Below are 15,909 nucleotides of genomic sequence, written 5' to 3'. Positions count from 1 at the left end.
TTTCGTCATCATCCTTCCGTGTGGGCAGGTGCTATATCGTAGTGCGTATGTATCCGAGTGTCCAGGACGGAATTCTCTTGGGACATCCAGTCCTTTAGACGCCACAATGATTTAGCACAAAATTCGTGCCATGCCCTCTAACCCAGCCCACGGCTCTCGAATCCACAGGATAGAATACTTGCTTTAGTCACAATTCCGGCACAATGCCCTATATACATGTGTATACTGTTGTGATGGTAAAGGCCCTTGTTCAACATCTTCTTTTTGGCTGGTATACTGAGCACGGATAGCCTTCTCTCGTGAAGACAGGTAGTCAAGTTGTTGGTGGTGAGTTCATCACTGCCACTATGTTATGGATAGCTGTGTGTGAAAACCCCAAGTGCATGGACATGTGGATTCTGAATTCAGTGCCACGCACTGAAACCGGCATTGCCATTGCCCCGTGTCTCAAGCCGGCTCTGTAGGTCCCCTCGCACCCTACCAATCAGCAGGTCTTGGACACTGGATGATTGAGGCCCTTTGCGCGTATTTTTGTTTCTTTATCTACGCCGGGTCATCACGGGCACTCGCGCTTACTCTGAGTCTCTTGCGAAGCTCTACCCTCGACTCTCCCGCTTCGGGATGCCTTTCAAAGAGGTGACATTATACTCCAGTATCAAAAAAATAAAAAAAATAAATTATACTCCAGTATCATTCATCGCGAAAACAAAGCCACAACATGTAGTGCACGAACTACATTGTAACATCATAAGTAGAAGTACACCATGTACTATATCTATCTTCATGGCACATTCATGCTCGAATATGGAGCTATGCTATTCCGTTTCACACGTTCAGTTCAGGCGAGAAGCCGGAGCATCAGTATCACACCCACTCCAAAACATAATAAGTGAAGGAAATAGCGAAGTAGCAAGTAGGCTAGAGTGCATTTCACATGATTGTGTTTCTGCCACTTTCTGGCGCAGATCATCAACAGCAGAAGCGATTGAAGAGCTATCTCTTTACAGAATAGCGATAGAATTTACTGAATAGCAGAATAACAAATAACAACTGAACATAGCGATTGTTAGTTGGCAAACTCACTTGTCTTTATAATGCAGTTGCGTGAGGCCCACAATTTTCCTAGTCATCCCCCTAGAGAAGACAGAAATAGAGATTGTACCAGTAATACTGTAATGTGGAAAGGAAAAGGACATATGGATACAAGTTAAGAGTAACTCTCCATCACTGTAACTGGATACTATATACAGTCAGAAAGTGCAATAACTAGGCACAAAACTGACAAGTTACAGTGATGGAGAGTTACTCTTAACTCGTATCCATATATCGATCCTTTTCCTTTCCACATTTATTTATGGCTCAACATCCGAGTTTCAAATAATACTGTTTTCAGCTGGTTTTATACCCTAACGACTATAGGGCTCCGCATCACATCTGAATCTTATGACGAGCCTCGAAACAAACTTCGAGCCGTGGGCTGATGTCCAGGCAAGGATGGAGGTGACGATTCGGATCAGCGCTATTTCTGTTCTGGAATTCTCTCCTGTTGATCGCTGGGCTGCGGCTGCACGGTTGTCCTCTTGTACAGACTACCAACGCCATGGCTGCTACCCTGGTGAGTGTGGGAACATACACGAGAAATACATTGGACATGATGACTGCACCAAGAATGATCATAACAATAGGCTTTTTAAATACTCTTTGTTCATTCTTGAAATAGACCTCCAGCCCTGATGATGCCCTCCTGGGTGTGAAATCGAGTTGTGTGCTGTGGCCGATGACTGCATGTGTGTTGCGGGTTGGATATTTAAAAATATCAAGAATGACAAAACTACCTTGGGCTTCAGAGTTCACCACAAAATGTATGTGTTCACTCAAACTGTGCCCAGGTCTCATTCGGAAATGGTCGTGTTGGCTGACTAAGCCGACAATCATGACTTGTATTGAACATGCGACTGTTCGCCATAACAGGGCAACACTCAATTTACTTAGGCATGACATCGGCAAGGCAGTCCCTAGGACCGGCTCAGCAATAGGCTAACTGGTCGCAAGACCAACAAAGTTCTTATCGATTCTTTTCTTTGCCCAGGTAAAAAGGCAGCAATGCCTGTTCATTCTGGCAAAGTAAAACATAAAAGTACAATACATCAACCAATCAATACTCCCCTGCCCTCACAAATACTCAATTTGTGCAGAACGATAAGGCATGCCATGGTATTGGATAATGTAAAAATCAATACAAGTACCGTCTCATGTACACATATAGCATGGCTTCTGTTCTCTTTCACCTCCAAACGTTCTCCACTGCCTCCGTTCCCCCAACACCTATTAACTTTAACTGGCAATGCTTCACTCATCAGGTACTAGTACACAATGAATACGGGTCAGAATAAGAAAGTACCCCCCCCCCCCCCTCCCGCGGTCATCTGCATCGTTGCTTACTTCTCCCAGTAATATACAATGCACTTGTACATGCTACAGCAACGAAACGAAACAAGCCCAAACAAAACCCAATGCGGGCCCCTCTTTATCTCTTTCTCTCTGTCTCGCTCTCTCTCTCTCGCTCTCGCTCTCGCTCTCTCTCTCGCTCTCGCTCTCTCTCTCGCTCTCTCTCTCTCTCTATCTCTATCTCTCTCTCTCTCTCTCTCTCTCTCTCTCTCTCTCTCTCTCTCTCTCTCTCTCTCTCTCTCTCTCTCTCTCTCTCTCTCTCTCTCTCTCTCTCTCTCTCTCTCTCTCTCTCTCTCTCTCTCTCTCTCTCTCTCTCTCTCTCTCTCTCTCTCTCTCTCTCTCTCTCTCTCTCTCTCTCTCTCTCTCTCTCTCTCTCTCTCTCTCTTTCTCTCGCTCCAAAAAGGTGTCTTTACACACGCACGGTTGCCAGGATGTTGTTTGGTAAAATTACTATCAATTTCTTGGATACTCCCACTCGGAACACACACACACACACACCACACATACACACACACGCACAAACGCACGCATACACACATAAAGAACACAAACATCCACATATATGCGCGACATACCTTGTTCGTGCTTTGGGTCTTGCACCGATCTTGCAGTAACTGCAACTCGAACTGAATAATCACTCCGATCAGCAATCCTCTGAAGGGGCTCAGTTAATGTGGGGAAACATCAGCAAGGAGGTGCGTGAAAGCCTTTGGGGTTCTGCCTTCCAGTCGATCAGCTGCCTTGGGCGAGGCAGTCCGTCGTTTGAACCAAGGAATCGTTGCCCTGAGCCAGTCATGGCGGACGAGAAGGAGGCTATGGTGGGGCACTGTGTTTAACTCAGTCCCCACTGGTCGCGAAGAGCAATGTAGCAACATCGATTAGTTTGACCTGCGATCATGACCAGCGGATGTTGAAGCTCGCTCAGTGTCGACTGGTCCCATCTGAAAATTGCCATGGCATCGTTACGAGCGCAATTCCAGAGCTAGAGCACGGACATTGGCAACGAAGGACATCGTCGGAAGACATCGGCAACAAGAAACAATTCCAGAATGTTGTTTCCTTTTCCATTCCCTCAACGAGTAAATAACACGTTCATTGCAACTCGAAACAGGATTGCAGGATAATCTAATCATGACTAGTGGGCAAAGTGAGAACAGCTGCCGAGATTAGCAAATATTTGTTAGAAGCAGTTTTTCACATGGCCAGCACCCTGATCAAACGACAAGGGTATGGAAGCTTGGGCTAACGCCATGTCTGGCGAAACCTTTAGACAAATGATGCTGTGCGTTGGCTTGCTTGGAGCGAAAGAGTTTCTGGACTTGGTGATTCCCTGGTGAGGAGTTTTGTGTGTTTGACGAGCAGCGGCCATGAGATGATTGAGTCATTCGTTGTTGTATGTGTGTGCAGCAAGGGATGGTGAGTGCATGGAGAAAGGATCACCGCCAAACTGGTCTGACAAAGGCAACGGTTTGTGACTTTGCGTGTAACAACCTTTGCGTCCACACAGCGTCGCGAAATCGTTGCTCAGCTTCTTTTCATGATCAATAGCGAGTGCTTTGAAGGTCATACTCCAATGGCCAGGGCAATATGGGTGTTTGTGATTGTTATGTCATGGCATGGTTGGTAATCGTTCACACCGAAATTACAATTACATCATGCAAATTGCAATGACATCATTCTCCTACTGACGCTGTCTTGGATGGGAGGGAATATGGTAATACAGTATTACTATTATGTGTATCATAATTCCCATGGGTACGTATGCCACTACCGATTTCCGAGTCTGCCACCTGCTCTCGAGCGATTCTATCGTTGTGGGATGGCGAGATGATTAATCCGAATAACGTTATCACCTCAAGCTCTAGCAGGAGGAGGCGACTCCCATTCGTGCATATCTTGTCCACCCACTGCGCACGGGACACGAAACAATCTCGCCTGCCAGCGCTGCAATGTTGTTTTCTAAGAATTCGATCCCTGCCGCACGATCATGACCCTTTTCAGAAGGCAATGTGCGTGGTGATCACACTGATTGCCAGAATGGCGCATGGCCACAGAGTCATCGTCCAGTGGCAATTGACCTTTCTGTTGGGATGTCAGGTCCGTTGGGACCCGAACTGCACCTTTTTAAAACTTCACCGCACGTTGCCGATTCCGCATTACGTGATTGTGGTCCAGCTGGAGATGTTGCACCATCGGATGGCCTAGAGACTAGAGTAGAGTAGACTGGGCTAGAGGCTGCCCCATATCAACCACCACTGTTTGGTCCCTAGTCTGAGAGGCTCTGTTGTCTGTCGTGTCCACGAGATGGGCCACGAGATAGGATGGCCACGATTCCAACTGGGAGATTTGTGCGCCCAACAAAACATTGCCATTGGGCAGTGACACACACATACCACATAGTAATAGTATAGTGACATACTGGGTCTACTGCTGCTGGCAGTGCTGCACAGCCTGCAGGTGCTGGTCTTCACTGAGCCTGTAAGTATGTAGACAGCATGCGTGCATTATGTTCATATCAAGTCACAAGTGCCGAAGTGGCACGTGCGAAATGAGGGGTTCTGTAGTAATCTGTACGCTATGAGTCTAGTATGACATAGCTTTTCAGGCGGGCTCTCCATTCATGACGTAACTATGACGCTCCTCCGGTCACGTGGCACGTGAGGAGAACACTTCAAACGCGGTCGAAAACAGCAGCCGCCCACACGCTGGGTGCATCAGAGCGGCACAGCCTGTGACCTGGTGACGCGAGAAGCGTCGAGAACAACTCTAGGCTGCCACACACTGCGTACACACACTGACACGGGAACCCTTTGGGTGACGAAGCTTACTCATCGATGAGGAATCCTGGCAGTTTTGTAGGCGATCTTCGACGTTGAAAATACTGGCGCTACTTCGTGCGAGGCGGAGCCTGGGTGTTGTGCAAGAACGCCTCGAGGTCAGAGTGATGTCATCTGAAACAGCCGTGATATAAAAGCCAGAAAAGCAAATTGACCCCAGATTTTCATTTGAAGAGTCGAGGGAGGGTGATCTCAGAAATCGTCTGTCTCAGCTCGGCGTGTTTGACACTGTGACATAGGTAGGCGATACTTCAGATCATAGACACTTGTCCATTCTACTGTTTTGACGGGATCACAACGCACGTCGACCACGTGTAGCTTGGCCATTCAGTCTGTGCCTCACTTGGAGTGTATGGCCACTTCGACAAGATTTTCAGGCACTTCAAAAAGCGCTCTGGAAAGCCCCAAACCGACTCGCACAAGGATTTTGCGTTGCAGTGCATGTAGCGCAGGCGATAAAACGTCGCTTGGATAGCTGATGCACGGGTTTCGCGTGCAGACCTTGGAAAAGTGTCAAACCCAGAAAGCAACGAGCACTTTGCTGACAATCGAATACTGATGGCAAATGCAACGACGCTCCAACAAGCAACTGCGCACCAGATCTGGCAGCCATTCTTCGGTAGCAGCGCCAGCAACACCAACGAAGCGGCAGCCAAGAACTCGGCAGCAGCAGTGGCTGCAGTCGCCGCCGCTCCAGTCGTGGTAGCGAATAGCATCGAGCAGCTTCTTCTGGCGCAGAGCGCCGCCACGGCCAGTATCTTTCAGGCAGCAGCTCTGGCCAACAGCGTGTCCGCGGCCGACCTCCAGCTCATTCAGCACAGAGCGACGACTGGCGGAACCAGAGGCAGTGAGGCCGCTGCGGCGACGACTTCCGACAATCGCGACGCTCTCGCACTGACCGATGTCGCAGCAGCATACACCACGAGTTTGCCGAGCTCCAGCGGCGACGAGGATGTTGCACTGGAGCATGTGCGGGCGTACACGGTCGAGGAGCCATCGTCAGACTCCTCATCCGGCAGCGGGCACACCGACACTGCGATGGACGATGGCGAGCTTGACTTTCTGTGCGAGCTGCTGTCCGAGCAGTCGGATGACGAGGCGATCGCCGCGCGCAGCACGTCTCCGCTTCAAGTCCAACTCGGGTGGAGCAGTACGAGTGCGGCTAGTCTCACAGCAGGAGCCGTGTCTCCGACATGTAGTCCGGTAGGCAGCCTTGTGACCGTCCTGTCGTCGTCGGACATTCAAGCAGCAGTTGGTGCTGCTGCTGCTGGTGGTGCTGGCTCCGGCATAGTAGCGGCCAACGAGCTAACACTGGATCAGTTCCTCAGCGCATACGACGATCTGAGACCCGCAAGCATTCTGGAGCAATCACGTGACGGCGACACAACTGCCAGCGCTAGTCAGGTTACGTTCAACAGTCCAGCGTCTGGCCCAGTCGGACGAGCGCCGGCACTGGAGCACGCGGGGAGCATCGACGACATCCTAGTCGCCGCCGCATCACCAGCCTCAAGCGTTGCCACAGTGACGATCGCCGAGACAACGGAAGACACCATGACGTCGCCTGCTGCCAAGACGACAACGCAGGTGGAGGGCAGCACACTTCACGCGGCGGTGCGGGCACACAGCGTGCCCAGCAAGGCGGCGAAACGCTCGCCGCGTCTGACCATGACGCGACGCACCCTGTCGGCGCCGACGACATACAAGATCACGCTGCCGGACAGCGACGAGACGGACCGCAGCACGGCGAGCAGCGGCAACGACACCATCACCTCGATCACCGGCGGCGACGGACAGACGGAGATCCGACGCCACCGCGGGTCGCGCGGCAAGAAGAAGAACCGCAACCGCCCGTCCTCCGACTCCGTGGCAACGCCGGGAAGTGGTGCCGGCGGCGGTCGAGCAAGCCCGACCTACGACAAGGACTCGCATCGGTATCGGCGTCGCCGGGATCAGAACAACGAGGCCGTCCGCCGATGCCGCCAGCGTACCAAGGAGAAGTACGAGGAGAGCGTGAAGCACGCCGCATCCCTGCAGGCGCAGAACACGGCGCTGCGCGACCGCCTCGTTGCCATGGAGAAGGACATGTCGTCGCTACGGCATCGGCTGGCGTCGACGCAGCTCGGCAGCGCGTCGCCTCTCGCCGGCCAGCGCTTTGCTCACCCTGTTGATAGCAGTGGCAGTGGTAGTAGTAGCGACGAGGAAATCCTGATGACGCAGCCACTGCCCACATCGGCAGCAGCCACCACCTCCTCTGCCGGCTCACTGTGGGAAATGCTCATCAACGGAGAGCTGTGAGAACTGGTCGTGTGCATTTTCGCAGATCATCGCCACTCTGCCTAGCAATACTGATTTACAAATTTTAGTTCTGTTTTTAATTTTTTAATTTTCTTGTCAAACCTGTTCACGACTTCTAGCAATTATCTTGATGACAATTCACCCCCATGTCACCATGGTAACCTGATTAGCCTCCACGGCCGTTGGTCGTATCTTTGCCGCGTGTTCACCTGCCGTAGCACGGAACGAAGTGGCGAGAACTGATCTTTCTCCGAATTTGATCTCTATGCTGACCTGCGTTGGTTTGGCACCCACGCTGTCACACGCACGTTTTCCAAGCAGCGCCTAGCATGGCGCTCAGAAACGTGCTTGGTCCTGGCGATATTGATCAATGATCCCAGCAGCAATATCTGGTATGATATTCAATTTGTGGGTCACTTGAGCTTGTCAACTTGCGTACACGCCGCTGCACAGCAACATTGATGACACATCCTAGGAGCTTATTTCCTGTATTCACTCCTGCTGGGTGTCTTTCTTGTGACGCTCGCGAGTGTGTGGCTCACTGTTGCAGCGGTCTGTTCTGACTTCCGCTATATTTTCAGTTTCAATACAACCCGGTTCCCTCTCTTCAAAGTTTGCTTGTGTGTGTTGCTGTATCGATGAGCTTTACCAGCCAGCAGGGCGTGAAAACGCCTGTACACATAATATCAATGTGCACGGTGATGAATGTGCACATGATTGTATCTTTTTCTTGGGGGGGGGGGGGGGGGGGAGGGTAGCCCCAAAGGTGCTCGCCCTTTTTTGCCCTGTTTGGCTCTTTTTGGAAAAGCCCGTTTCTTTCGCCCTTTACTGCGTTTTTGGTGAATATCGCCCTTTCTGAGCTTTTTGAGCTGAAAAAGTGCTAACATCTGTTTGCTCATGCATGCGATCACAGTTTGCGAGTGCTCGATGGGCCTTGGCACGCCGCTTTTTCGGGGGGGGGGGGGGCAACAAGTTGGTGAAGCTTGTACCCGCGGCACCCGGTGTGCACAATGCTGTAAAAAGTGGGTTTTTTTGAACTTTACTTCCTGTTTTGCCTTTCGGCGCGGACCCATAAAAATGGAACGGAGTGCGTATTCATTTCTCAGCTTGGGTTCATACATTTTGTATCTGAACACGTCTCATGGCTATAAAAATAAAGTAAATTATCGTGTCCGTTCCCGAAGGGAACTCACGACGGCCGCTAACACCCGCACGGCTGTCCCGTGCATGCGATCAGTGGCCATCCAAAATGGCGTCCAGAAATTTGAATTTTCAAATCTGGTACGTCCGTCGTACCTGAAAAATAGCATCGTTTTAGAGTATTTCGATTGCTTTCAGACCCGTTTTCAGCGTTAATCGTAACTTTCCCGCAGAAAAAATTGGTGTTTGGGCGAGGAGAAAGAACGGCCTTCTTCCTGACATCGCACTCGAGAAAATCCGAAAGTGTTCCGTCTTTCTTGAGGTCGCGCATGGCGGAAATGTAGTTCCACGAAGATGTTGTGATTGTCTACAATACCGACGTCTCTGTAGACCTTCGTGGAGTTTTCTGAGCCTGCTGGGCAGTTTTGTAGGCTGCTCCTGGCCTTTTTTAGCCCCTTTGTTCATGACTTGTTGAGTCCCACGCAGCGGAACTTGGTCCCGTGCGATATCTTTAGTGGGCAGTCATGGACGAACATTTGTCCATTTTGGACTCAGTATGTCGTGTTGGTGGTGCCAAGTTCACTAATCTAGGCCACAGCATGCGCTATAGCACTCAGCAATATAAAGAGCAATTAAAACAAGTTCACCAGATCGACATCACAGAAGACAAACCTGATACACACCCTAAATACATATGTTCGCTATGCCAACGTGCACTGGCAAGGAATGCATCTGGCACACAGCATTGTGGAGGTGGTTGTGGGTCACCAGTCACATGGGAAGGTCACAAACGTGCTGGTTGCACTGTCTGTAAGTTGTATCAACAACGCTCAAAGGGTGGAAGGCCGCCGAAGAAAAAGACCAAATTGCGCGGCGGAGCCTTACCAGACACGGGAACCAGCCAGGCTACGGCAGTACCAACGCAGGTAAGTGTAGCGGTAGCTACTTAGAGTAGTTTCGCCTGACTGTTTATTGCAAAAGGGGGAACATTATCGGACACGGAAAAGCACAACTTACTACAAGGAGAGCAGAAACGAAGAGCTGATTCCAATCGGGAATCACTGTGTAAAGAAGACAGAGAGCGGAATGGACGGCGGTGCTGCGTGCACACAGCAGCGACCGGAAGCAGCGTGCCCAGTACGGGATGCCATGTATAGATGGAGCCCGAGGGCAGTGCACTCAGACATGAATACGCACGCGCACCCGAGTACTGCGTTCAGTGCATGCGGGGACTGTGCCATAGAAGGGGAAGGGTTAGTGATGCGCAGCCAGCAAGTCCAGCGGTACATGAATGCATGAGTCAATGGTACAGCAGGCAGGCTGCGGTTCTTATACAAGTAGACACGTTAGATCAATGCGAGTGAGTGTAGGGAGTAGGAAGGAGAAACCTGGAGACAGACAATGATATGCCTAGGGATAGAGTTCTGTCATGATGCTACTCATTACACTACATCTCCCCTAACGGAAAGAGTTGCAGGCCCAGACAATGCTATGCCCAGGGATAGAGTTCTGTCATGATGTTACTTATTACACCACATCTCCCCTAACGGAAAGAGTTGCAGGTCCATGTTTACATTGTCGAGATGAGCCGCTCCGGTGCAATGGCTGTGCGACTTGAACAGGTAGTGGAGGTGGCACTTGTGTTGGGCTCGGCGGCTGCAGGCATGCCGTTTTGGCTCGCCACAGGAGCTTCTCCACCGCTTGGTGGCTTCGGGCTGCGGCGGGAGTAGCCGTGAGGTGTTGCAGTGAGCCGTTGCAGTAAGCTGTTGCAGTCAGCCGTTGCAGTAAGCCGTTGCAGTAAGCCGTTGCAGTGAGCCGTTGCAGTGAGCCGTTGCAGTGGGCCGTTGCAGTGAGCCGTTGCAGTAAGCCGTTGCAGGTTGCAGTAAGCAGTGGGCCGTTGCAGTGAGCCGTTGCAGTAAGCCGTTGCAGGTTGCAGTAAGCCGTTGCAGTAAGCCGTTGCAGTAAGCCGTTAAGCCGTTGCAGTGAGCTGTTACAGTAAGCGGTTGCAGTGAGCTGTTGCAGTGAGCCGTTGCAGTGAGCTGTTGCAGTAAGCCGTTGCAGTAAGCTGTTGCAGTAAGCCGTTGCAGTGGGCCGTTGCAGTGAGCCGTTGCAGTAAGCCGTTGCAGTGCTGTTGCAGTGAGCCGTTGCAGTGAGCTGGTGCAGTAAGCTGTTGCAGTAAGCTGTTGCAGTAAGCTGTTGGCTTGCAGCGGTGTGTCGTGAAGCGATCGCGGATGCGGCCATCGCGAGCGTCCTTGAAATCGCCGTTGTCCGCGCCGCCGTAGAGACGACGCAGAAGTGACTCGTCCACGGTCTCGGATGGCGACTGTGTGTCGCGTTCGAACATCGTTCGTCCGTGGACGACGTTGGACACGGGCGTGACGTACGCCGAGAGTTTCGTCTCCACTTCCTGAGATTTATCGCGATCGCTGGCGTTGTCGAACGCGAGCCATCCTAGATCCTGAAGTTGCAGACCAGGTTCGTTGCGGATCAATGTTATTTTGTTATCACTGATCCTGTTCACTGCGCCATGTAGCGGTAGCTACTTAGAGTAGTTTCGCCTGACTGTTTATTGCAAAAGGGGGAACATTATCGGACACGGAAAAGCACAACTTACTACAAGGAGAGCAGAAACGAAGAGCTGATTCCAATCGGGAATCACTGTGTAAAGAAGACAGAGAGCGGAATGGACGGCGGTGCTGCGTGCACACAGCAGCGACCGGAAGCAGCGTGCCCAGTACGGGATGCCATGTATAGATGGAGCCCGAGGGCAGTGCACTCAGACATGAATACGCACGCGCACCCGAGTACTGCGTTCAGTGCATGCGGGGACTGTGCCATAGAAGGGGAAGGGTTAGTGATGCGCAGCCAGCAAGTCCAGCGGTACATGAATGCATGAGTCAATGGTACAGCAGGCAGGCTGCGGTTCTTATACAAGTAGACACGTTAGATCAATGCGAGTGAGTGTAGGGAGTAGGAAGGAGAAACCTGGAGACAGACAATGATATGCCTAGGGATAGAGTTCTGTCATGATGCTACTCATTACACTACATCTCCCCTAACGGAAAGAGTTGCAGGCCCAGACAATGCTATGCCCAGGGATAGAGTTCTGTCATGATGTTACTTATTACACCACAGTAAGTGTGGTCAAATTTGGATGTGCAAAAAGCAACATGTCAGAGCCTAATCATGGATGTAATGCTTTTTATATTAATTCTCTGTCTTCATAACAGGTCCCAGCCCCAGCCTCGGGGATCGAGACTCGCACCGTCGAACAGCCGGCATCATTAACGCGTGGTGCAGCTACAGCTGAACAGACTACCAGTGCCGAACAGTCTGTATCACAATCACAGAACACAACAGCAGCCACACCAGCTCCCTGTGCGCAGCAGTCCGTATCGGCTACGCCCAGTACAACCGTTGTCGGTGAAACAACAGCAGACACTCAGGTATACAAGCAGAAATTGATGAAACAAAATTGGGAATGAACACACATGCGCGCACACACACACACACACACACACACACACACACACACATGCGTGCACACACACACACGCACACACATGCAAACACGAACACACACAACACAGTGTTCAACGGCAGCAGACATACATCAAAATCAATGCTTGTAGGCACCTATACAAAAGAAGTGAATTCAGTCGAGTCCTACGCATGCAGATAACCATTCTCAGCAGTAGTATGGTACAGCATTCCATGAAACACAACTGTGTATACTACTATTATATCTGTGCAGATCTTTGAAACGGCCACGGCAAGCAGTACCTCACAGCAGCAGCTGCCAGCACCACATGAGCCCGAGATATCTATCGACACACGCGCATCAGTATCCACACAGGTGCGTATCTCTGTTATAGAGCAGTCTGTGTATCCAATCCAACCAGGTCTTAAAACTAAAACAGCAATTGTCAGATTAGATAGTGGAGATATTACAGAAAAGAAATGAGCTTCGCAATGGACTGAATATAAAGAAAGGGAATGATAGAGCAAAATGGACTGCATGTGGCAAAATTCCTTGCCAACCACAGTAGTCAACAGCGTGGTGGTTCTACTTGTTTATTGGCGTCGTTGCAGGTGTCTACACCACTAACCCAGCAAGGACTGACACGTCCGGTCACCAAATCGGCTACAATCGCTCAAGTCCTGGACGCATCACCATCCAAGCTCCGCGGTGATACTGCTGACAGGCTGCTTGGCCACCTGGTTTCCGCTCGTTCTGACTCAGGGAAGCTGGAGGTGAAGCAAAGTGAGCGTGGCAGACCGCAGGTATATCAAAGGCTTACATTCGCTGACACATCCTCCGAGGCAGCCAGTGAACGTACGAAGAGACGGCGAACAGCAGAACTGAGGTCGCTCACTGAGTCTGTATGTGGTGGAAGTGCCGGCGCCAGTGCCCAGACTGTAGCAATTCTTCGCAGGATGAGCAGCGACGAGCAGATGGATCTCCTCAGAGAGGCTGGGTTGGCACCACATTCGCCCGAGGCTGGAATTGGCTTGGCCATCAAAGCCGACCTCATGCTCCCGTGGAATCAACTCAGGAAGCTGCGGCAATGGCTTAAGCAGTGTGGAGTGAAGTTCGAGTCAGAACGCAAGATGCGAACAACACTAGCAGCAGCCCTTCCACCCTACACGGCCAAGGACGTGCCAATGGTGGTGAAAAAGCAGATCGCGCTGGCACCGGTGGTGTACATGCCCAGCTTGGAGGTAGTCATCAACCACTACCTCCAGCTATACAAGGATCGTGGGCTACTGACATGGCACGATGGTGCAATACCGGAGAGCGAGGTTTGGATAAAGCTGGGCGGGGACCATGGCGGTGACTCGTTCAAGTTCTCCATGCAAGTAGCCAACCTGCAGCACCCCAACTCGCCGGACAACACCGTACCGCTGTGTGTATTCCACGCAAAGGACACGCCAGCGAATCTGGAAACTGCACTTGGTATGTACCGCGATGAGGTCTTGCACCTTATCTCACATGGCAAATGGGAGGGGAAGCGGCTCGTCCTCTTCATCTTCGGAGACTACGAGTTTCAGTGTAGTATGTACGGGTTGTCGGGACCAAGTGGCCTACGTCCGTGCTTACATTGCCACTGCAAGAAGAAATCTATGGAGACGCCAGTATTGCAGAGAGAGCCTGAGGACAGTGTACCCCGCTCCCTGGCCACCCTCAGTAGCAACCTGCTGGAATTCATCGCAGACGGGGAGAGATTACCAAACGCCAAGTTACACAACAACGTCATTCGTCCGGCAATCCTTCCTGTGCCACTACCCAACGTCATCGTGCCAGTCCTCCACCTGGACTTGGGCATATTTGCCTGGATGTTCGATGCAATGCTGAAGGATCTGCGTGAGCTGGACAAGCTCTTGGCCAGCAAGGCCCAGTCTGCTGCTGGAGATAGCGACGCTTTCGGACGGCTATCTGGCCTCTATCGCGACCATCACGACGCAGAAGAGCAGATAGCAGCAGCGTCGGAACAGGCCTCTGGTTACCAGCAGCAGCTGAACTACGTAGCACTGCATGCCCACAACCAGGGTGTTACTGGCGGTAACTTAGAGTTCGTGTGTGAGCAGATCAGAGCGGAGTGGCAGAAGGCCAATGACACAGTCGTGGAGATGACAAAGGCAAAGGAGGGCATCTCGCAGCAGATACTTGCCGCAACTGCTGAAAAAGACATATGTGGGCCTTGTGAATCGGCAGTCGAACCTGTGCTGCAATCCCACAACATCAAGCGCCAGGTGTACCACGGAGGTGCATTTATCGGAAACCACGTGCACCGCGCACTTCAGCCCGCTGTCCTGCAGTCGATTGCTGCTGCTCCCATCTCAGTAATTCAGGAACGCTGTCCCGACCTGATGGATGATGCCAGCGTTGTCCAGTTGCGTTACATGAAGCTGCTGGACGAGTACAGGAAGTGTACTTCTGCCTTTGGCCATTGCAGGAAGGTAAACATAACTCAATATAACTATTTATTCCCTGGGAGCTTTTTCGTCTGTTCCAAGCCATCAAATTCCATTATCCACATGATTCCACTTTCGATGCAGGTACTCTGAATTTGATTATGAATATTTGATCCAGAGCTGATATTTAATATGTGCTGTTTATTCCAGGTCACACGAGCAGAGGTTGAAGAGCTGGAATCCAACATCAGGACCTTCCTCAAGTCAGCACGGAAGGAGGTGGTCGATCGAGGGCTTGGCCACATAACGCCGAAGCTTCATCTTCTGGAGAGCCACACCGCTCCGGCAATGGAGAGGCTCGGAGTAGGGCTCGGTTTGCTGGCCGAGCAAGGAGCAGAGAGCATCCATGCAGAGTTTAACACTCTTGAGCGAAGATACCGCCAGATTCCTGCTCTTCTGCAGAGGCTGAAAGCTATGGCTGAGCAGCATCTGTCCCGAACCTTGCCTCAAGCCATTCACCGTCCCACGACAAAACGTCGCCAGTCGACATGATCTCTGGCAAGTATCGTGAGTAACCAACTTTATTTGCTCTCTCTCTCTCTCTCCTGAACTCGAGTGGATTTCTTTTTCTGCGGCGCAACTCTTCATAGGAATGTACTCGGGTGTGCAGTCTCTCTACCTACTGTTTGCTTTCTTCATCTTTCTGCTCTACAGGCACACAGCTACTTGACCACTTGCCTCGTCATCGAGATCGCGATGCACCGTCAATACTCAACAAAGAACTGAACAAGAACTTCTTGAAGAAAGCTTTGTTGTTTGAACGAACAACAACTGACTTGAACTTTTTTTAGTTGAAGTTTCCAGCTCGCGCTGCTTTGATCTATTTGGGTTTTACCTGCTTTGCCGTATGTTTTTATCATTATTCCCTCTGTTTTCTAATAATTCCACTGGTATTGGCAATTTCCTGTGTAAAATCGCATAAACGCGATTTTCGACAAAAATCGCCGCCATATTGTTAGATGGCCGCGTACGAACAGCCGTGCCCGGTAAACCCATCATCATGGCTATGCTTCACTGAAAAAAATACCACTTTTTGCCTGTTTTCACTGAAAAAAAGAGCACTTTTGCAGCATATTTTGAGGGACGCGAAAAGCACTAAGTGCGAATTAAAAGAGCACCTTCTGGGAAGGGCTAGTGGAGGGCAGAAATTTGCAAATTCCAGTTGGAACTGTTTCTATCGATTTTCCCCTGCATGATTGTACGAGTACTCGTA

The 15,909-nt window shown here is 51.0% G+C and overlaps 2 protein-coding genes and 1 long non-coding RNA gene across 3 annotated transcripts; 2 read left to right on the top strand and 1 right to left on the bottom strand.

Moving 5' to 3' along the window:
• Positions 1-657: 657 nt before the first annotated feature.
• LOC135824648 (uncharacterized) lies at positions 658-4,903 on the bottom strand. Its single transcript, XR_010554902.1, has 2 exons — positions 3,024-4,903; positions 658-1,612 (listed from the first exon to the last, which is right to left on the bottom strand). It is a non-coding gene; the product is annotated as an uncharacterized LOC135824648 (long non-coding RNA).
• Positions 4,904-5,438: 535 nt separating this feature from the next.
• On the top strand, positions 5,439-8,264 carry LOC135824647 (mucin-19-like). Its single transcript, XM_065337368.1, has one exon. The coding sequence runs from the start codon at positions 5,844-5,846 to the stop codon at positions 7,578-7,580; it is 1,737 nt and encodes a 578-aa protein (XP_065193440.1). The 5' UTR covers positions 5,439-5,843; the 3' UTR covers positions 7,581-8,264.
• Positions 8,265-11,403: 3,139 nt separating this feature from the next.
• Positions 11,404-15,690, top strand: LOC135824267 (uncharacterized). The gene is made up of 5 exons (XM_065336997.1): positions 11,404-11,454; positions 11,951-12,166; positions 12,475-12,576; positions 12,813-14,681; positions 14,847-15,690. Exons 1-5 carry the CDS (start codon positions 11,404-11,406, stop codon positions 15,186-15,188), a joined length of 2,580 nt encoding a protein of 859 aa, XP_065193069.1. The 3' UTR covers positions 15,189-15,690.
• Positions 15,691-15,909: the final 219 nt, after the last annotated feature.

Source organism: Sycon ciliatum, chromosome 9 (assembly GCF_964019385.1).
Source record: "Sycon ciliatum chromosome 9, ocSycCili1.1, whole genome shotgun sequence".
NCBI classification, from domain to species: Eukaryota; Metazoa; Porifera; class Calcarea; order Leucosolenida; family Sycettidae; genus Sycon; species Sycon ciliatum.
Note: the sequence above shows the minus strand (reverse complement) of the source record. Positions and strands in the feature narration are given on the sequence as shown.